At 43.9% G+C, this 23,336-nt stretch overlaps 1 protein-coding gene across 1 annotated transcript in view; it reads left to right on the top strand.

Moving 5' to 3' along the window:
• Nucleotides 1-22,508, top strand: part of PRMT8 (protein arginine methyltransferase 8) — a 60,909-nt gene extending 38,401 nt beyond the window's left edge. The window contains exons 5-10 of the mRNA XM_026701941.2: nt 798-940; nt 2,890-2,977; nt 3,901-4,016; nt 8,703-8,853; nt 18,055-18,176; nt 21,659-22,508. Of these exons, the coding sequence (XP_026557726.1) occupies nt 798-940; nt 2,890-2,977; nt 3,901-4,016; nt 8,703-8,853; nt 18,055-18,176; nt 21,659-21,742 (704 nt within the window). The 3' untranslated portion in view covers nt 21,743-22,508. The remainder of the gene's footprint in view (nt 1-797; nt 941-2,889; nt 2,978-3,900; nt 4,017-8,702; nt 8,854-18,054; nt 18,177-21,658) is intronic.
• Nucleotides 22,509-23,336: the final 828 nt, after the last annotated feature.

Raw genomic sequence — 23,336 nt, 5'->3', positions numbered from 1 at the left:
TAATTAATGTGGCAAGAAAGGTCATTGGGCATGCCTTACTTAAGAACTGCCTCGCTGAACGACGGAAATTCAGTTGGGCTTGTAAGTAAAGGACTACCTGCATGAACAGAGATTCCAGCTCTTCTTCCTAAAGAGATAAATCAGATTTAAAACCAGTAAGAAACAATAAAAATCAAACATACTTGTCTTTTTAAATTATTTATTCAAAATATTATATTATTATATAATAACACAATTATATTACTATAATATTAATATTATATAAGATTATAAGATAATGATACAATTATATTACTATAATATTAAGATTATAACATTATAAGAGTACGTTATGTAATAATACACTGTAACATTAATTTTATATAAGATTGTAAGAGTATATTATTATAATATTAATTTTATATAAGATTATAAGAGTATATTATTATAATATTAATATTATATAAGATTATAAGAGTATATTATTATAATATTAATTTTATATAAGATTATAAGAGTATATTATTATAATATTAATATTATATAAGATTATAAGAGTATATTATTATAATATTAATATTATATAAGATTATAAGAGTATATTATTATAATACAATAATGCATATTATTATAACATTAATATCACATAATATTATATTATTATATAATAATACAGGTGGTCCCCAAGGACCTCCCTATGTGAAGAAGATGCAGATTCAAATTCAGCTGCAAACTGGCCCTCTTTGAATATCAAGGGGGGAACGATACAGCCGGCCGATTCACTCCAGTAACTTTATGTGTTTTGATTCTGTTTCCAGTCATCACAATATTTAAAGGCAAAGTGGAAGAGATTGAATTGCCTGTGGACAAAGTAGATATCATAATCAGTGAATGGATGGGTTACTCCCTTTTCTATGAGTCCATGCTTAACACAGTCATCTTTGCTCGAGACAAGTGGCTGGTAGGCCTTTGGTATCTTCTACCGTATTAGCTTCTTAGAAGGTCTTTTAAAGGTTGGTTTTGGAGTGACAGATGCCACGCGATTTCAGTGGCAACTAAAATATGAATGCCAAGGATATCTAATGCTTAGTTGTGCTTGTTAAAATGTATGTATTTCCATCTTTCCATAATCATTACTATACAATCGCTCACATATATGGTATATTGTTTATAAAACAATCGTCCCAGCACTGATGGTGTTGCCTAGTTGGGTAATGAAACGTCTGCAAGAAAACAATCAAGCTCAGAGAGCACTAAGGACCCCACAGTCCTCCTCCTCCTCCCCCCTACAATCCCTCCTCCCTTCTAGCACTGATGATGATGTTACATAGTTTGGGTAATGAAACGTCTGCAAGAAAACAACCAAGCTCAGAGAGCACCAAATAGCTCCCCACAGTTCAGCTCTGAGCTACAATTATTCTCTTCTTTTGAAACCCACTTAAATCACATTCAAATGAAAACTAAAAACGGAGGCGTATCCTTCTCAACCTCTCCAAAGTTGAGACAAACAAACAGATGAATCTGCCAAAATCTTGACCTCACTAGATGTTACAATTTAAATTCAGATTTACATGAGAAACTTTATTCACTGAGAGTCAATTAACCACCACAAGGGCTATTCATGCTTCCAAAATTTACTTTATTCACTGCCCATTGTCCTTTTTTGATCCAGTTTTTAATTGTGTGTGTGTGTGTGTTTTTAACTAGTGGGGAAAATATCTGACATTGATATGGTCAGGATTTTAAAAGTTAAACAAAACCAGAGATCCTCAGAACACATATTTTTATTTTTGGGAAGTGTGGGAGAAACGCTAGATGGCCCTCACTTCTGGTAAAATCGTTTCTCCCATCATGTAAAGCTTCTAGATCAGGGTTTGACAATCTTCTCAACTTTGAGATGTGTGGATTTCAACTCCCAGAATTCCATGCTAGTTGGGGAATTCTGGGAATTGAGGTCCATGTGTCTTAAAAGTTACCAAGGAAGATCATCCTGTTCTCTGGAACTGTAATGTGACAGAGAAAAGGAGAGATGATTTTCATTATCTTCCTCCAGTCAGGTTCTGGTTTGGTTTTGGTCTAATTTCCCCTTTGTCCTTTACTCCATTTCAATGATTCCAGACTGAGGGTAGGGAACTATGCCCCTTTTATAACCTGTGGAGTTAAACTCCCAGAATTCCATGCTGGCTTGAGAATTCTGGGAGTTGAAGTCCAGACATCTTAAAAATTGCTGGGTTGAGACATGCTGGTTTTGAGCATCAATCACAGACATATATAAACACCATTTAGACCCAGGGTGGGCAACTATGGCCCTTTTATGAGTTGTGGACTTCAAAGAGGAGGGGGTCAAGCTATTTTCTAAAGCACCTGTAGACCAGACAAGGAATAATGGATGGAAACTGAACAAGGAGAGATTCAATCTGAAAATAAGGAGAAATTTTCTGACAGTAAGAACAATCAACCAGTGGAACAGCTTTTATTTGGAAGTTGTGGGAGCTTCATCACTGGAGACTTTCAAGGAGAGACTGGACTGCCATCTGTCAAGAATGGTGTAGGGTCTCCTGCTTGAGTGGGGATGGGGTTGGGCTAGATGACCTCCAAGGTCCCTTCCAACTCTGTTAATCTGTCGTCCAAACTCCCAGAATCCCATGTCAGCTCAGGGATTCTGGGAGTTGAAGTCCACAAGTCATGAAGGGGGCCATTGTTCCTCACCTTTGTCCTAGACCAAAGAAAGATTTGAGATGGCCCCGAATGTCATCCTTCCAAGCCCTTTGGAGTTGTGAAGTGACATGAAAGAGGAAGGGATGTTTTGTCTGGTTGTTGTGTTTTGTCACTTTTATTCGCGTTCAAAAATGTGATGTTTTTGTTAGGTGAATAGATTAAGACATCCATTTCCACACAATTCGTCAACAGAAACCTGGAGGGCTTATGTTTCCAGACCGAGCGGCTTTGTACATGGTAGCCATCGAAGACCGACAGTACAAGGATTTCAAAATCCACTGTGAGTCCGCAGACAACTTATACAGCTTCGCCAGGGATGGGATTCAAATTTATGTGGGTGTGGCCTAACTTGTGGGTGTGGCTTGGTGGTCATGTGACTGGGCGGGCATGGCTTGCTGATTGGGTATGGCTTAATGGTCATGTGACTGGCTGGGTGTGGCTTGCATGCAAATATTGTAAATATTGATGTAAATATTGATTTTTTTTTAATAAAAAAGAGCAACTTTAAGCCAAAATCAGGCAAAGCAGGCAAGCAGATTGAGTTGCTTGCAGAATAACAGATTCACTCAGAGATCTACCTTTCTGCAATCTGCTGCCTGAGTCTGTCACATAAAATTTGCTTGCAAGCAAACCCACAAAATTAACTTACAACACACCATGTATATAAATATTGATTTTTTTATTTAAAAAGAGCAACTTTTACCCAAAATCAGGCAAAGCAGGCAGGCAGATTGAGTTGCTCACAGAATCACAGATTCATTCAGAGATCTATCTTTCTGCAATCTGCTATCTGAGTCTGCACTGAAAAATAGAAGCTTCAGTCCTAAAGGAGGTTCAGCTCTGCTTTTAGATTAGCTAGGAAACAAGAAATCCAATGATTTCCTGCTTTTTAGCTAATCTAAATCTCCCGGCACAGCAGGGTGGACTCAAATAAATACAAAAATAAAATTATTATTATGGTGACTAATTGAAATCAGGTCACTCTTAAATTTGATTTATTCAAGGACCAGGGTTTCTGAATCTTGGTAACTTTTAAACAGGTGTGTATAAATATGTTGGACTTCAACTGCCAGAATTCCCTTGCTCTGGCTGGGGAATTCTGGGAGTTGAAGTCCACCCAATTGAAAGTGGTTAAGATTGAGAAAAGCTGCTGTAAGCGCTTATTTACGCCAATGAAAACCATCCCCTTCTTTGCCTTGACAGGGTGGGAGAATGTCTACGGCTTCGACATGACCTGCATCCGGGATGTGGCCATGAAGGAGCCTTTGGTGGACATCGTTGACCCAAAGCAAGTGGTGACCAATGCTTGTTTAATAAAGGTTTGGTGCTTTTCAAAATATAAACTTTCAAACAAGGTCCTTCTGCAAGACTGTCATAGGTTTTTTTTAACTCCTTCTATTGCAGGGGGTCTTCAAACTTGACAGCTTGAAGATTGGTGGACTTCAACTCCCAGAATTCCTCCTCCAGTCACGTTAGCTTGGTAATTCTGGGAGTTGAAGTCCACAAGTCTTAAACTTGCCAAGTTTGAAGACCAGAGAGAGAGGGGGGGGGAGGGAGAGAGAGAGAGAGAAGAGAAGATGATCAGGGGTGTTCAAACTTGACCGCTTGAAGATGTGTGGACTTCAACTCCCAGAATTCCTCCTCCAGTCATGTTAGCTTGGTAATTCTGGGAGTTAAGTCCACAAGTCTTAAACTTGCCAAGTTTGAAGACCAGAGAGAGAGAGAGAGAGGGAGGGAGGGAGGGAGAGAGAGAGAGAGAGAGAGAGAGAGAGAGAGAGAGAGAGAGAGAAGAAGAGAGAGAGAAAGAGAAGATGATCAGGGCGTTCAAACTTGACCGCTTGAAGATGTGTGGACTTCAACTCCCAGAATTCCTCCTCCAAGTCACGTTAGCTTGGGAATTCTGGAAGTTGAAGTCCACAAGTCTTAAAGCCGTCAAGTTTGAAGACCCTTGTTGTATTGTCTTTGCATGTGGCTGTTAAATAGTAGGTGTGGGTTTTCCTTTCTTTCAGTGAAGCGAGAACCTTCATTTGTATAGATACTTTTCAACTGTGAAAGCTGGGATTTGGAACTTCTGCTGTTGCAAGCCTGCTGTTCTCATTTAGTCCCACTTCCAAGGAATCTAACATTGGCAAGCCAAGTTAACAAATTGTTTAAGAAACAGAAATTTGCAAGCAGTGAAGGGGGTGTGGGGAAACAGAGGAGGTGAGAACTGCAGCTGAGTGTTGGCAGCACTAAGGAAACACCAAATGCTGGGGTTGTAAGAAAATCCCCACCACGAAAAAGGAAAAGGAATTCCAATAAAGGTTAGATCAGTTTTGAATGAATGAGGGTTTCATGTCAGATTATTTAGATTATTTCCCACAGTAAAGCTCAAGTAGAATTAGAATCAACTGTAGAATGTTCTGTTTTATATCCATAGCCTGCTGAGACACAACCACAGCCAAATCTGTTGAGTAGCTAAAAGGTTGTTATTTAAATGCAACGCTTTGAAAGCCTAAAGATTACAACTTTTTAATTTCATTTTCCAAATTTCTCTTTGTTTGGGGTATTTCACTGTAGAAGTGTAGAGGTATAGCACTCTCTCTCTCCCTCCCCTCCCTCCCTCCCTCCCTCTCTTTCCCTCCTTCTCCCTGTCTCTCCCCCTCCCTCTCTCTCCCCCTCTCTCCCTCCCTCTCTCTCTCCCTCTTTCTCCCTCCATCTCTCCCTCCCTCCCTCCCCACTCTCTCCCTCCATCTCTCCTTCCCTCTCTCCCCTCCTCCCTTCCTCTCCCTCCCTCCCTGCCTCTCCTCTCCCTCTCCTCCTCCTTCCCTCTCTCTCCCCTCCCTCCCTTCTCTCCTCTCTCCTCTCTCCCTCCCCTCTCCCCTCTCCCTCTCCCTCCCTCTCTCCTCCTCCCCTCCCCTCCTCTCTCCCTCCTCCCTCCCTCCCCCTCCCTTCCTCCTCCTCCTCCCTCCTCCTCTCCCTCTCTCTCCCCCTCCCCCTCCCTCCCTCTCTCCCCTCCCTCCCTCCCTCCCCCTCCCTCCCTTCCCTCCCTCCCTCCCTCCTCTCCCTCCCCTCCCTCCTTCCTCCTCTCCCTCCCTCCCTCCTCTCTCCCCTCCCCCTCCCTCCCCCTCCCTCCTCCCTCTCTCCCTTCCCTCCCTCCCTCCCCTCCTCCTCCCTCTCTCCCTCCCTCCTCCCTCTCCTCCTCCTCCTCTCTCTCCCTCCCTCCCTCCCTCCCCTCCCTCCCTCCTCTCCCCTCCCTCCTCCCTCTCTCCTCCTCCTCCTCTCTCCCTCCCTCCCTCTCCTCTCCTCCCTCCTTCCCTCCCCCTCCCTCCCTCCCCTCCTCTCCCTCCTCTCCCCTCCTCTCCTCCCTCCCTCTCCCTCCCCTCTCCCTCCCTCCCTCCTCTCTCCTCCCCTCTCCTCCCTCCTTCTCTCCCTCCCTCCCTCTCTCTCTCCCCCTCCCTCCCCTCCCTCTCCCTCCCCTCCCTCCCTTCCCTCCCTCTCTCTCCTCTCTCCCTCCTCTCTCCCTCCCTCCTTCCTCTCTCTCCTCCCTCCTCCCTCCCTCCCTCCCTCTCCTCCTCCCTCCCTCCCCTCCCTTCCTCCCTCTCTCCCTCCCTCCTCCTCCCTCCCTCTCCTTCCTCTCTCTCCCTCCCTCCTCCTCTCTCCTCTCTCCTCTCCTCCCCTCCCTCTTCCTCTCTCTCCTCTCTCTCCTCTCTCTCCTCCTCTCTCTCTCTCATACTACAAACATACAAACACAAAAACACACAGTCAGAGAAACACCATGAAAACAAAGGCAAAATAGCAACATTTTTAAATTGGTGACTTTAGCACTTGCTACTCGCTTGCTATTTTGCTTCAACAGCTCAACAACTTATGCTACAGAATTTGAGCAGGAAGGACTTTGAGGGTCTCAGAAACCCCTCCAAGCAAGCAGGGGGTTGAGCCTAAGAGATATTATTTCTATTTCTTTTTTTATACAGTTTTTAATTTTTTTTTAAAGACAAAGACTAGCAAAACACAAACATAAAACATCAACATAAAACCGTCTTCCAAAATACAGTGTGTCGGTTGGTACATTTCTTTCGTGCAATGTCACAAGATCAATGGTCTTCCCTTCCAAACATACATTCATATTACATAAGTCAACTATACATATTATATTATGTTATATTGTGTTATTATTGTATCATTGTTAGACCCACTAAAATGTATATATTTCTTATCGAGCAAATCTCTATTTTAACAAACCTGGGATCATACAATTCATTTCCTTATATTCAATTATCTAACATAATTACATCATATTATCCTACATATTATACTATTCCTTTCCATAACATAGTTAACTTCTCTATTTTCTTATCTAGCCATTGATAAAATAAATCCCAAATTTTATAATATTCTTTATCTTCTTGCTCTTTGCTTGTTAATGTCAATTTACTCATTTCTGCACATTCCATCATTTTCTTCATCACTTCTTTCTTTATTGGAATTTTTTCGCTCTTCCAATTTCTAGCAAATACAATTCTAGCCGCCGTTAACACATTTATAATCAAATACATCAATTCTCTATTGTATCCTTCAGGCAAGATACCCAATAAAAATATATGTGGTTTCAAGTCTATATGCTGTTTTATCATTTCTTCAAGCCATGTATGAATCTTAGTCCAGTAACTCTTTGCTTCCACACACGTCCACCACATATGATAATATGATCCAGGTATCTGATGATACTTCCAACATCTCTCTGATTTGTTTTTGAACATCCTTCCTATTCGTGTTGGGAGTAAATGCCACCTGTAAAACATCTTATACAAATTCTCTTTATATGCTACAGACATTGTCAATTTATAATTTTGAGACCATAGTTTTTGCCATTTATCTAAATCTACCCCATGTCCAAAATTCCTCCCCCAGGCAATCATTGCTTGTTTAACTTGTTCTTCCTCCAATTTAATTCCAAGTAAGTAACCATAAATTTTTTAAATCATTTTCTCATCAGTACCTGTTAAGATTTCATCCAGTTCTGTAAGTTCATTATAAAATCCCTCTGTTTTACAATCTTTGTCATACCCAGAATATATTTGCATATATGTATACCAACTCATCTTAATTTCTTGCTCCTCTAGTTCTTGTTTAGATTTCAGTTCACCCTTTTCATTTAAAATTATTTCTATTTCTATTACAGATAGTCTTCGACTTACCATCACAACTGACCCATAATTGCTAAGCAAGGCAGTTATTAACTAGCCCATTTTGTGAGCTATTTTGCCACAGTTATTAGGCAAATTACTGCAGTTGTTAAGTGAATCAGTTGGTTGTTAAGTGAATCTGACTTCCCTCATTGACTTTGCTTGTCAGAACCCAGCTCGGAAAGTTACAAATTCTATTCCTATTCTGTTTCTCTGTTCTGTATGGTTCTGTTCTGTTCCGTTCCATTCCATTCCATTCCATTCCATATTTTCTATTCTATTCTCATTCAATTTCCTATTCTATTCTATTCTATTCTATTCTATTCTATTCTATTCTATTCTATTCTATTCTATTCTATTCTATTCTATTCCACTCCACTCCACTCCATTCCATTCCATTCTGATTTCCTCTTTCTATTCTGTTCTGTTCTGTTCCGTTCCATTCCGTTCTACTCCATTCCATTCCAATCCAATCCAATTTCCTGTTCTGTTCTGCTCCATCCCATCCCATCCCATTTAATTCACTCCACTTCACTCCACCCCATCCCACTCTACTCCATCCCATCCGTTCATTCCACTTCATTCCATTCCTTATGGGAAATATTGTTTTTAGTGCTCATCGTTTTTGGTATTCATTGTGCCTCCTGGAACCAATTGACGAAGAGTACCAAGGTACCACTGTGCCTTGCACCTCCTCTTCTGAGTCTTAAACCCGCTTTGAGACATAAGCATCTTCTGACTGGGTTGTGCTGTTCTCCTAGGGCCCGTTCTAAATATTGCAGGCTGAGAAATCTGTAATACTTAATGAAACTCTTCTTCATCTCTCCATCAATGCAGGACGTTGATCTTTACATCGTAAAGCCGGAAGACCTGGCCTTCACCTCTGCGTTTTGCCTCCAGATTCAACGCAACGACTACATTCACGCCTTGGTCACCTATTTTAATATAGAATTTACAAAGTGCCATAAGAAAATTGGGTTTTCTACAGGTAAATAATTCCTTCCTTCCTTCCTTCCTTCCTTCCTTCCTTCCTTCCTTCCTTCCTTCCTTTCTTCTTTCCTTTCTTTCTTGCCTTCCTTATTTATTTATTTATTCTTCCTTTCTCTTTCCTGCCTTCCTTCTTCCTTTCTTCCTTTCTTTTTTCTTTCTTTCTTGCCTTCCTTTCTTTCTTCTACCTTCCTTCCTTTCTTTCTTTCTTTCTTTCTTTCTTTCTTTCTTTCTTTCTTTCTTTCTTTCTTTCTTTCTTTCTTTCTTTCTTTTTTTCTTTCTTTCTTTCTTTCTTTCCGGCCTTCCTTCCTTCCTTCCTTCCTCCCTCCCTCCCTTCCTTCCTTCCTTCCTTCCTTCCTTCCTGGCGTAATAGTTTCCCCTTCCCCCCTTACTTTAATTCATTTCTTGTAACCTAAATGTTCAGTTCTCCTGCGATGAAATGTGCTCTGATGTCCCTTAGTTTCAACCTTGCCCTGCAGTGGGCAATGGATTATTGCGGATTTCATGGGGAGCTATAAACCGACATTGTCGGTTGCTTTGGGAACAAAACAGGGCTAATGGCTCTGATCTGGCATCTCACAACGCTGGAAAAAAAACGATGCTTTACAATTGAAACCTAAAAGCGATGGCTTTATTCATGTGGAAAACGTGCTGCATGTGCTATTATTATTTTAAACCACCACATTTTTCACTTTTACTGCCTTAAGTGCTATCTGGGGGAGGGAGGATTCCCATTGAAGTAATTCTAACAATTCGGTCCCAAATGCAAGCACATAACTATACTCAAGCAGCGGTGCAGAAAGCTTTATTATTTTACTTAGCTCAATACCGGTGCTTCGCTATGAAACTATGTGATTGGGCATAGTTTTGGGGGAGGAAAATAAGGAGAGAAAAAATTCTGCATCTGCCTACCATCATCCATCGGTATTCATCTAGCTAGTGTCCTGTCAGTGTGTGAGAGTTGAGGGCTGTTTGTAAACTGAAACAGTCTTTGCTGTTTGAGCAAGAAAGAGACAGCAAGGAGCCTGGGCGTGGCTCAAGTGTTCTGTACTAAAGCTGGTTGCTGCTGTGAAACTAAAACTGAAATTGAAACTTGTCTGCTTGTGTTTTGCATTTGGAACAGATTTCTTTTCAGGTGGGGAGGGGGAGTAGAACTCCTTAGCATCAGAGCATGTTAATAATAATAATATACAAAATACTAATGCTCTGGTAGTCATTTCAAAAAAGCCTTTCTTAGTGAGCACCTAGAAGCCAAGAGGAACATAAGTGCCAAATTTCAAGTTGGTAGACATTACGGTTCTGGAGATTTTGAATTGATGCGTGAGTGGTATTTTGCTTTTATAGAGAGAGATTTTCATTCTAAGGGTGTCTTCTTCTCTGCTTCTCTGCTTCTGATGCCCTGGGCCTGCAGCTCAGGAGGGGTGTAGACCTAAAGGTGTTTCTCCTCACCTTTTGATCTCCAATGTGTGTGTGTGTGTGTGTGTGTGCTTGAAGGTCATCTAGTCTAACCCACTGCCCAAGCAGGAGATCCTATACCATTCTAGACAAGTGGCTTTCTAGTCTTTTCTTCAAAGCCTCCGGTGATGGAGCAGCTACAACTTCCGAAGTCAAAGCTGTTCCACTGGTTAATTGTCCTCACTGTATAGGAAGTCTCTCCTTTCCAAGTTGCTTCTCTCCTTGATTAGTTTCCATCCATTGTTTCTTGTCTTGCTTTCTGGTCCTTAGGAGAATAAGCTGACCCCCCCCCCTCCTCTTTGTGGCAACCCCCCAAATACTGTAAGACCGCTATCACATCACCCCGAGTCCTTCTTTTCTCTAGACTGGTTATACCCAGTTCCTGCAACCGTTCTTCATGTTTTTGTCTCTCCAGACCTTTAACCATCTTAGTTTGCTCTTCTCTGCATTCTTTCCAAAGTCTCAACATCTTTTTTATACTGTGGTGACGTAAACTTGATGCAGTATGAGTGGCCTTACCAAGACATCATAGCAGTGATGGCGAACCTTGTGCCCAAACCAGAAGGCACCAGAAGTGGCATTCAGCAGGTTCTGACCAGTTCTGGAGAACCGGTATTAGCGGAAAGTTTGAGTAGTTCAGAGAACCTGCAATCCTGCCTCTGACTGGCTCCGCCCCCATCTATTCTCTGCCTCCCATTGAGTCCCAGCTGATTGGCTGGGTTTTCTTTTGTTGGCCTGCACAGGAGAACGGAGCTGGAAAGCAGGTTAGTGGGGTGGGGAGGGAATGGGGATTTTGCAGTATATCCTTCCCCTGCCACACCCACCAAGCCACACCACACTCACCAAGCCACGCCCACAGAACCAGTAGTAAAATAATTTGAATCCCACCACTGGAATGTGCATGCATGTGAATGCATGGGACGCGCCCCGAAGCACAAGAACCCGGAGACCAGCTGGCCGGCGTGTGCATGCCTGATTTTTGGCTGGTTTGGGGGAAAACAACCCCCAAACAGACAGAAAACAGCCTGAAGAACAACCTGAACATGGCAGAAAAAAAGACAATAACCTGTTTGGGGGCCATTTTGTTGACCGTTTCAGGCCATTTTCCAGCACTCCATCGACTGCAAAGACCAGCTGACCGATGCCCATGCTCACAGAGAAGGCTCTGCATGCCACTTCTGGCATGCGTGCCAAAGGTCCGCCATCACGGTCTTATAGAGAGATAACTCACACGTCCTGGGCTTGGGACTTGGGATGGACTCACTAGCAGTGGTGGGATTCAATCTTTATTTTTACTACCGGTTCTGTGGGCGTGGCTTGCTGGGCGTGGCAGGGGAAGGATATATGCAAAATCTCCATTCCCTCCCCACCCCACTAACCTGCTTTCCAGCTCCATTCTTCTGTGCAGGGCAACCAAAGGAGACCCAGCGGATCAGCTGGGACTCAATGGGAGGCGGAGAAGAGATGGGGGCGGGGCCAGTCAGAGGCGGGATTTTCCGGTTCTCCGAACTACTCCAAATTTCCGCTACCGGTTCTCCAGAACTGGTCAGAACCGGCGGAAGACCACCTCTGCTCACTAGGGCAGCTCCATTGTGGCTGTTCTTGGCTATTCAGCTTTTGCAAAAGGCCACTTGACCTTCCCTAACTCAACAACTGCAGCGATTCACTTATATGTACAGATAGACCTCGACTTAATGGACCCAAAATTTATCTTCCTAAGCAAGGCAATTGGTAAGTATCTCATTTTACGACAGTTTTTTTTTGCCACAGTTACAGGTATTTCTTGACTGACGCAGGGGTGGGGCTGCTGGGGGTTCGCAGGGGTTCGGGAGAGCCCCTAGCTATGATTCTGTGCAGTTCGGACAACCACCCAAATCCCACTCCTGGCTGGCCCCGCCCCACCCACCCCACCCCTCCCAGGAGTCCCCACCTGGCCCATTTTGGATGCAGGTAAGTGCAGGACACACACAGAGGCTCGGAGTGTGTGTGTGAAAAAATGGGCCTCTTGGAAGTTCAGGAAGGTTGGAAATGGGTCCATTTCCAGCCTCCAGAGAGCCTCCAGAGCCTGGGGAGGCCCTTTTTGTCTTCCCAGAGGCTCAAGGAAAGCCTCTGGAGCCCAGGGAGGGTAAAAATGCCCGGCTGACTAGGCCACACCCACCATGGCTACATCCACCCAGCAACCAGACAGAGAACCCTCTGCTAAAGTTTTGGAAGCCCATCCCTGGACTTACCCCAGGATATTTACTGTTCAAAGTTACAGCAGCCCTGAAAAAAAGTGACTTATGACTGTTTTTCACACTTACGACCGTTGCAGCACCCCCAGGGTCACATGATCAAAATTCGGATGGCTGGAAGCTGATTTGTATTGATGTCAGTTGCTGTGTCCTGGGGAACCTCAAATTCAGGATGTCCTCGACTTATAACAGTGCATTTAGTGGCCGATCAAAGTTAGAACGGCACTGGAAAAAGTGACTTAGGACTACTTTTCACCCTTATGACCGTTGCAACGTCCCCATGGTCATCAAAATTCAGACACTTGGCCGCTGACTCATATTTACTATGGTTGCAATGTCCTGGGATCATGATATTCCCCTTTGGCGGCCTTCTGACAAAGCAAAGTCAGCAGGGAAGCCGGATTCACTTAATAACTGTGTTATTCATTTCATAACTGTTTGCAGTGTGACTGCTATTGTTGGACAACCCAGGAGCAAAATAGAGCACGCAGACATTTAACAGTGGTTTATATACAAGACATATACAGAAATATAAGTTGTAGCAGGGGTGGGATTCAAATTTCTTAACAACCGGTTCTGTGGTTGTGGCCTAATTTGTGGGTGTGGCTTGGTGGCCATGTGACTGGGGCAGGACCTGCTGACTGGGCATGGCTTGTATGTAAATATTGTAAATATTTATGTAAATGTTGATTTTTTATTTTTTTAAAAAGAGCAATTTTTATCCAAAATCAGACAAAGAAGGCAGGCAGATTGAGTTGCTTGCAGAATCACAGATTCAATCAGAGATCTACCTTTCTGCAATCTGCTGCCTGAGTCTGTCACATAAAATTTGCTTGCAAGCAAACTCACAAAATTAACTCACAACACACCATCTATGTAAATATTGAATTTTTTATTAAAAAAGAACAACTTTTACCCAAAAACAAGCAAAGAAGGCAGGCAGATTGAGTTGCTCGAAGAAGCACAGATTCACTCAGAGATCTACCTTTCTGCAATCTGCTGCTTGAGTCTGCACTGAAAAATAGAAGCTTCAGTCTTAAGGAAGGTTCAGCTCTGCTCTCAGGCCACTTTTCTCCCTGCACACAACTCCCTGAATACTACCCCTGAATGGCCTTTCAGGGAAGCCTCCTGGGCGAAGGCAAAGCAGTACAACAGCGATTTAGATTAGCTAGAAAGCGAGAAATCCAACAATTTCCTGATTACTAGCTAATCTAAATCTCGCGGCACAGCTGATAGTCAGAATAGCTGATGGTTGGGGGGGGGGGGAAAGGAAAAATAGCAACTTACCAAAAATTAGGCAAAGGCATCACTTGGGCAAGTTGGATGGCGCGCATGCCAGGTAAGGGTGACTGAGCAGGGTAGGGCCAGCCAGCGGTGCGATTTGCCGGTTCTCCGAACTGTGCAGAATTGTAACAACCAATTCTATAGAACCGGTCTGACCAAGTAGAACCTCACCCAAGTGATAGGCAAAATACCTTACAAGCAATTAATCTTCTTCTTAACTCTACATGGAGAACTCTGCAATGAATGCCGGACACAAGGAGAGAGAATACACCCTCTAATGGCTGCCTTATATAAACTTCTGTGACTCATTCTTCATCTTAATGATTCACCCTCAATTGCATTCAGCCTTACATTGCATCAGCCTTAGAGGAGCTGGCAGCTATTAAATCTTATACCTCAACAATAACTGCAGTGATTCACTTAACAACTATGCCTAGAAAGGTGGTAAAATGGGGCAAAACTCACTTAGCAACTGCCTCTTTTAGCAGGAAATTGGGCTCAATTATGAGCATAAGTCAAGGGTTACTGTATGTGTACTTATCTCACATTTCTATCCCAGCAAGCACTCATGGCAGTTAATAAAAAAAAAAGATGAACAAAGTAGAAAAGATTTTAAAAATACAAATAGAAGTTAACAATCAACTAAATTCTAAATCATTTAACAGTTCAAAGCCAAATGCAAAAGATGTTATCTTTACGGGTGTTTTGAAGCAAGCAGAAGACAAATTTATTTCTTGAGACAGCATGTTCCAGCCTGAGAGCAATGCAGGAAAAATGTCTCCTAGGATATCCCCTGACAGCAGAATAGCATCCTGCAAAGAGCCTATCCTGCAAATCCGTTCTGGGCAGGGTTGACTCAGTTGAAAGGCGGCCAATCCCTTAGAAAGTTAAGCTCCAAGCTTTTGAACAAGATCAATACCTGCAGTAAGGGAATTGTACACAGTAAGCAGTTGGCAACCAAGGGCAGATCTTTCTGGATCTCCCATTCTGGGATCTATGTACCGCATCTGTCAGCCCCCAGCTGTCATAGTTTGCACTAAATGCAGTTTCTGGATTCCTTCGGGGAGGACTTTGTGGCAGAGGTGGGATTCAGCAGGTTCTGACCAGTTCTGGAGAACCGGTAGCGGAAACTTTTAGTTCGAAGAACCAGCAAATCCCACCTCTGACTGGCTCTGCCCCCATCTCTTCTCTGCCTCCCATTGAGTCCCAGCTGATCGGCTGGCTCTTCTTTGGTTGCCCTGCACAGGAGAACGGAGCTGGAAAGCAGGTTAGTGGGGTGAGGAGGTAATGGAGATTTTGCAGTATCCTTCCCCTGCCACGCCCACCAAGCCACTCCTACCAAGTCATGTCCACAGAACCAGTAGTAATTTTTTTGGAATACCACCACTTCTCTGTGGTCAGCATGTTGCTGTAGCGAAGGTAACAGAAACAGGTTGTAAAATGGGGCAAAAACCCCTTAACAAACGCCTCACTTAGGATCAGAAGTTTGGAGTTCAATTGTGGTTGCAAGTCAAGGACCACCTGTGCCAAAGACCCTCATGTTAATCCTGAGCTACAAATATTGCTTGAAACTCGTATCTTGAGGAACTTCAAGTGTGATCCTAACACCGTTGTGAATCCCTAATCATAACAGAATAGAATAACTGAAAAACAGAGTGGGAAGGGACCTTGGAGGTCTTCTAGTCCAACCCCACCCCCAAGCAGGAGACCCTACACCATTTTTGACAGATGGCAGTCCTGTCTCTTCTTGAAAGCTTCCAGTGATGAAGCTGCCACAACTTCCGAAGGCAACTTCTGTTCCATTGGTTGATTGTTCTCACTGTCCGAAAGTTTCTCCTTATTTCCAGGTTGAATCTCTCCTTGTTCAGTTTTCATCCATTATTCCTTGTCTGGCCTTCAGGTGCTTTGGAGAATAGCTTGACCCCTTCCTCTCTGTGGCAGCCCCTCAAATATTGGAAGACTGCTATCCTGTCTCTCCTGGTCCTTCTCTTCACTAGACTAGCCAGGCCCAGTTCCGGCAACCTCTCATCTTATGTTTTAGCCTCCAATCCCCTAATCATCTTGGTTGCTCTTCTCTGCATTCTTTCTAGAGTCACAAAGTGAACAGCTGCAAGTTGAGGACAACCTATATATATAGTACTTTCTTTCAAAGCCAAAGGGACAGCCATATTAGTGAAATCAGTATTTTAATTCTGTGACTTTATTCTTAAATACAGGTTGTTCTCGACTTAACAACAGTTAGTGATAGTACAAAGTTACAACGCCACTGAAAAAGTGACTTATGACTATTTTCCACACTTATGAACATTGTAGCATCCCCACAATCACATGAATAAAATTCGGACGTTCGGCAGCTGACTCATATCTATGACAGTCTCAGTATTCTGATGAGCCAAATCAATGGGGGAAGCCAGATTCACTTAACAAGTGTGTTTATGACTTAATAATTGTTGTGGTTCGCCAGCAGCAGGTGTGGAGGGCCAAGGTCTCGGAGAGCGAGGACTCAGATGAGGGGCCTGCGTGTGATACAGGGATGGGGCCAGGACTATCAGGGAGTGGAGTGCTGCCTTTGGAGGTTGTGGAGGCTGGCAGCAGTGATGAAGAGGTCCCGGAGGAGCCTGTGCCCAGTGCGTGTGTGAGCAGGGCTGCTTGAAGGAAAGAGCAGCTGCAGCAGCACGGGCGACTCAAGAGTAAGGCTGCAAGGTAATGGCCCCTCCCTTCAGAGATAAAAGCCAGCTGAGAAACTGCAGTTCTTTGCAGAAGGCAAAGACGTTTGATACTCGACCCTGGTGGACGTTAGGAATATCTGAGTTGGTGTTTGGAGACTCTTTGATTTATTGTTTAAGAACTTTATCTGTTGTTCTTGGCAGCCTTGCAAAAACTTGGCAAGGCTCTTCCTTATCACAGCTAATTAGTTGGAAGCAGCCTTTTTTACCTGTGAAGGAAGGGGATTCGTAAATGAAACAGTAAAAGGTTGTGCTGTTATCTTTGTCTTGTGTTTGCTCTCTTGGAACCAGGTTTGGGTCAGAACAATAACTGCAGCAATTCACTGAACAAAAGTGACAAAGAAAGACGTAAAATGGAGCAAAACTCACTTCACAAATTTTCTCACTTAACCACATACACTCTGGGCTCAATTCTGATCGTATATCGAGGACTACCGGTGCCCCCCGAACCATTTCTTTGGTCTTTAGTTTGCAGAAACAGGTCAATACGAATAAAGCGAGGATTTCAAAACCTTTGATATCGGAAAACTCTTTTCTTTTTTTATTTATTAATTAGCCTACCATAGGCCATTATCAATGTACAGGATCAAACACATATTATCTATAAAATTCAAAACAGACCATTTAAAATGAGAGTAGGATAAAATACAATTTAATACATAAACATGTACAATAGATTAAAACAACGTAAAATTGTATTTCTTTTATCACCCCTGTGATTTATCCCAGTCAGGCCCACATAGGCTGATCTCAGTTGGACCCACCCGGTGATCAGATCAGCTGGTTATAAAAATCCTTGCAGTTGTGTGAAGTCTTTTGTATACTTTCTGGGGAAGTAAAATCACTGAACTTAATCCTATCTCTGAGTGTCGCTTTGCAGAACTGCCTTCTCAGGTAAAATCTGCAGGTAAACAGTTTGTCCCTGGTGGAGACTGACTCTGAGGGAGAGGAGGAACAGCCAACAGGGAGTGGAAGTGTGGCTCCGGAGGTTGTGGAGGAGGCTGGGGAAGGGCAGAGACCAGCAGGGAAGTCAGAGGAGAACCCAGGCCCATCCCCTCTGCATCCTAGGACATGCAGGGAGGAGAGGATCAGGGAGAGAAGTGGTCTGCTCGGGAGGAGAGGGCCTTGATCCTCTTCATGGGCTGCAGCTGTGACAACTGAATAAGAGGACAGACATGCATATGAGTGAGTGCTGGAAACAAAGCGTGGAAATATCTCTAGTTTATGGTTCCTCTCTGAGTTTGGCGTCCTTCCCAGTGTGTGTTCTGCTATCTGCGAACATCCTCCAGCCCTTATCTTGCCTGGTTTGTGTTGCTTTTTTCCTTCTTCTTGTAACTGTTTGTGTGGGAATTTTTTGTCTCCAGTCAAGGATATTTGGAGCTTGGAAGCAAAGTGAAGGAATACAAGGGGCTTCACCTGTTTTTTGTGACTGTGTTTATTCTGTATCCCACCCTGGATCATCAGTTTCTAAAAAGAACCAAATGTCTTTTTTTTTCCCCGTAGCTCCGGACGCGCCTTACACTCACTGGAAGCAAACTGTATTTTACCTGGAGGATTATCTAACTGTCCGAAGAGGGGAAGAAATCTATGGAACCATATCCATGAAACCAAATGAAAAAAATGAGGTAAGTTAGGTATATATATATATTATATATATATATATATATATATATATATATATATATATATATATATATATATATATATATATATATTATATATATATGAATGCTGGCGTCCAGATTGGGCAGCTGGTTTCAGGGATAGGATTTTAGAGGCATTTTTGTCAGACAAGTTAGTAGGTTAAAATCCCAGTCTGATCTTAAAGAATCATGTTTTATAGCTAAAGGCTTAGGATTTTTATTTATTTATTTGTATCCCACCTTTATTATTTTTATAAATAAGCCAAGATGGCAAACATATCCAAGACATCTTCCTCCTTGCGTTGAGTAAATGAGACCCATTAGAGCAGAGTTCACCAACTCTTTCCGGGTTGGCGGTCCAGAGTGCGGTGGGGGGGAATAGGGGATGGTTTTGTGGGAGGGGTAGGTGCATGTGCACGAGCACCCATTACTTGCGGGAGTGGGGCCTTAAGCATCCACCATGGGCTGCGAGTAGCTGCGTGAGTGGGCCGGTCAGCGCCCGTGACATTTCCACACGCACCTGCCAGCTACTTGGAAAAGGAAAAACTTGGAAAAACTACTTGGAAAAACCCTTTACTGTTCTTTGGAAGGGTAGATCCTGCAGCAGAATCTGAAATATGGGAACTCCTCGACTTACAACAGTGGCAACAATTTAGTGGCTGTTCAAAGTTACAATGGCACTGAAAAAAGTGACTTAGGACTACTTATCACACTTATGACCTTTGCAGCATCCCCATGGTCATCAAAATTCCTTTATGACAGTTGCAATGTCCTGGGATCAGAGATCCCCCTTGGGGACCCTTCTGACAAAGGAAAGTCCACGGAGAAGCCAGATTCACTTAACGACCACATTACTAGCCTAACAACTGCAGTGATTCACTTAACAACTGGGGCAAGGAAGGCCCTAAAATGAGACAAAATTCACTTAATGAATGACTCTCTTAGCAAGAGAAATTTGGGGCTCAATTGTGGTCATAAATCGAGGGCTACCTGGACATTGGCCACTCCTTGGAGAAGACCTCGATGTTGGGAAAGTGGGAAGGCCAAAGGAGAAGAAGACGGCAGAGGAGAAGATGGCTAGATTGGTTTGTTGTCATGATGAACATTGAGTTTGGGTGAATTCTGAGGGACAGGAGACAGGACCACCGATGGGATTCAAATAATTTAACAACCAGTTTGCCCAGGGTCAGGATGGCTGTCCTGGGAGGCGTGCCCCATTCCTATCCTCCAGCTCTGCCCCACACGTGGGAACACAAGACCATCCTGCAATGGCCAACCTGACCCTGGGTGAACCGGTTGTTAAATTATACCTCTCTGCTATCAAGGTGGATCCTGGTGCTGCGCTGCAATGGAGAAACAGGCAACGGAGCAGACGGCACGAGAGATGGAAAAGGAGCAGGGAGAAGAAAGAGGGAAAGCGGCCTTCTCCTTCCCTCACGACGGCTGCTCCGTTGCCCATTTCTCCATTGCAGCGCAGCGAGTAGTGGGACTCATCCAGTTTGCACCACTTCAGGAGAACCGGTTGTTAACTTTCTGAGCAGTTTGGTGAATTGGTTGTTAGAAGAAATCATTAGGGCAGAGGACCGGTTGTTAAATTATTTGAATCCCACCACTGAGCGCAGTGCCCAGGAGTCACTTTAATAGTTGAGGGGGAAAATAATTTAACAACCGGTTCACGTGAACCGGTGAGAACCGGCTGAATCCCACCACTGGACAGGACTATGGGGTTGTGGGGAGTCAGGCACAACTTAGTGCCGAATAACAGCAACCAGTCGAAAGAGAAGGACAGCCTGGGTTGACTCTCTCTTGCATGAAGACGCAAGATGAAGCATGGGTTCCATCCCACTGACCTGGCATAAAACCAGAGAACATCGGCTCAGCCGGCCAACGCAAGCCATCTGAGGCATTGAGCAAACCCTGAAAAATGGTCGCTGGAAACCAACATTATAATCCATCCGGAAGTCCCCAGGTGGCAGGGCACCATCTGTTCTCATTAATGGGAACATTTCTGACTTTCCTCGAGCGTGAAAGAATCCTCTCCGTTGGCCAAGACTTTTTTCCATTGTGCCTACAACATCATTGACTTGATGTCAACAACTTGGCTCTCTTGAGTGCTCCGGCAGGCTCATGGATCAGCCCTGGAAAATATTTGGTGTTTTATCACAGCGAGGGTGGGGGGGTCAGCTTAGAGCTGGGCAGCTGTGCATTTGATTGAAGGGTGCCAGTAAAATAGTTTCCTCTAATTCCCTATAAATTGCCGTTCCCCCCCACACACACACAGCCTGACTGGAGGGTTGCATGGAGGGAGCTCTTTCAAACTTAGCAAGACTTTGGAGCACGGTGTTATTTGGGACTCGGAGGGAATCTCTTGAATGGCGAGGCGGAGATCTTTTTGTGAATTGCTTTGGTTTGGGGGTTCCCGTTGACTAACACAGCTCTCCCGGGGTGTGCAATTCACACAATTGTTGTCTTGCTCCAGAAAGCTTCTTTAGGGAGCTTCTGGGCACCTTTTCCAAGCTGAAGGGGTGGGCAGCCATTGGCAGAACCGCAATCTCCATTGGCGGTGAAGCGGGGGAGGCACAGCCGTTCCATGCAGGAAGAGACCAAGAGGATTGTCCCTTTTTGAAATCTCCCCCCACCCCCCACTCAATGGAAGTGGTTGAATGACATGTTCCTGATCCAGTAAGGCAGACCATGTGTTCTGACCAAAGCTCTCCGAGACCATAATTAAGCACATGCTTAGTCCAAACAACTGTTGTTTTATTTCGACGCTGGGAATTATGCTCATTCCCAGCCCATAATGAGTCCCAAACAGTCCCGCAAGATAAGCACCCACCTTTCTCTCCTTTGAATTGCTGCCAACAACTAAAGTGCCAAATTAACTGTAAAAAGCCAAGCGGAGTACAAAGTCCACTCCACACAAAGCTTCAAAGTTTAATCTGAACAGAACGAACGACTTTGCTTCCTGCAAAGGTTTCTCTACCTTTGCACCTCCTTTATACCTTATACTGCAACTGAGACATAATTTCTATGGCTGAGTGAGAAACTTTTTAAAGTGAGTTTCCCCCCATTTTAATGACTTTTTCTTAAGTGAATTCCTGCCATTGATTTTAAGTTAGTAACATGGTTGTTAAATGAATCTGGCTTCCCCATGGTCTTTGCTTGTCAGGTGGTTGCAAGAGGGGATTGCCTGACCCCAGGACAATGCATCTGTCGTAAATATGAGTCAGTTGCTGAGCGTCCGAATTTTGGATCGCGTGACCCTGGGGGAGGCTGCGACGGCTCCAAGTGCCAAAAACGGTCCTAACTCACCTTTTTTCAGTGCCGTCGTAACTCGTAAACTGAACCGGTCACTAAGTGAAGTGTTGTAAGACGAGGGTCTCCCCAAAGTGCAGGGTTAACCACAGGCCTTCTCTCGTTCATAACCGGTAAGCAAAAGGATCTGATCTCTACGTTCTTTGCAGCGTGACCTCGACTTCATGGTGGAGTTGGATTTTAAAGGGCAGCTTTGCGAAGCCTCTGTATCTAATGACTATAGGATGCGCTAATGAGCAGCTGTCTTTGAAGACGTGCGGTTCTGGATTTGACCCCCCAAAAGAAGTGCAGTTCTGGATTTTGACAGTGCCAGAGGAGTGAGCTTTATCACTATCAAAACTCGCCGCCCGGACGTTCTGTGGATCTGGAAATTTGTTCATCTCCTCACCCTGCCAAGATCGTCCAAAGAGTAACAACAACTTCCCGTTAAAGGATTGTATACATATTTTTACAGGCACCTGGTGTTGTGCTGACTTGTATCCCGACACGTTTAAGCAGAGGTGGTATTTAGCCAGTTCCAGAGAACCAGTAGCAAAAATTTTGAGTCATTCGGAGAATTGGCAAATCCCACCTCTGACTGGCCCCGCCCCCATCTATTCTCTGCCTCCCAGCTGATCGGCTGGGTTTTCTTTGGTTGCCCTGCATAGGAGAATGGAGATGGAAAGTAGGTTAGTGGGGTGGGGAGGGAATGGGATTTTATAATAACCTTCCCCCAGGAGTGGGGAGGGAATGGAGATTTTGTAGTATCCTTCCCCTGCCACGCCCACCAAGCCAAGCCACACCCACAGATCTGGTAGTAAAAGTTTTTGAATACCACCTCTGGTTTAAGGGGGGCAGCCAAATTGAGATACCATCTTGTTAGTTTTGACATTTCTTTTTTTCATTTTGTTTTTTAAAAAACAAACCTGCATACAAATAATATTCACGTGCTTGTATCATATATATATATATTTTGCAAGCTTTCATGGCTTTTTTTAAAATACAGCCCTTGGAATACAACCAACTCCTAAATTTGTCTTAGGAAACGGTCTTCTTTTTTACCGCCTACAGGTAGTCCTCGAATTAGGACCACCATTGAGCCCAGAATTGCTGTTGCTAAGTGAGATGTTTGTTGGGTGCCCCGTTGGATGAGCTTTCTTGCCCGCTATTGTTAAGCAAATTGCTGCCCTGGTTCAATTAGTAACACGGTCATTAAGGGGGAGAAGGTTGCAAAAGGGGATGACAACCGTCATAAATACGAGTCAGTTACCACGCGTCTGAATTTGGATCGCATGACTGAGAGGATGCCTGTTATGTGAAAAACGGTCAGTCACTTTTTTTCAGTGGTGTTGTAACTTTGGTCACTAAATGAACTGTTGTTAAGTCGAGGACTACCTGTATTCAATTGTGACACTCGATGGAATTGCCAAAGCGGAAGTGTTGTGTTTTCATTATTTTGAGGCAGGACGTAAGAGACGGCAACGTACCCTCCCAAAATAAGCTTAATACTCTTTTAAAGAAAATCTTGACACCCCCTCCTCAAGACAAAAGAGAAAAAGACACCCCTCCAGACACACACACTCACACACACACACACACAGAGCAGATCCAGCATGATCTGAAGTTGTTGGTCTCTGGCACCACAATGGCTCTTCTCTCTGGCCAGCGCAGGATCTCCAGTCTGCTTCAGAACAAGTATGAAAGGAAGGATAAAATAAAATAAAACGGGGAAGTTCTTGGTGCTCTCTACGCTTGGTCATTCATTTTCAGATGTTTGGTTACCTGACCAGGTAATGTTCTCAGTGCTAGAGAATAAAGTTTCCTCTTGCAATAGAAGTCTCTTGGAAT

This window comes from Pseudonaja textilis, chromosome 5 (genome assembly GCF_049901715.1).
Source record: "Pseudonaja textilis isolate UNSWEBS1 chromosome 5, rPseTex1.2, whole genome shotgun sequence".
In the NCBI taxonomy this organism is placed as follows: Eukaryota; Metazoa; Chordata; class Lepidosauria; order Squamata; family Elapidae; genus Pseudonaja; species Pseudonaja textilis.
Note: the sequence above shows the minus strand (reverse complement) of the source record. Positions and strands in the feature narration are given on the sequence as shown.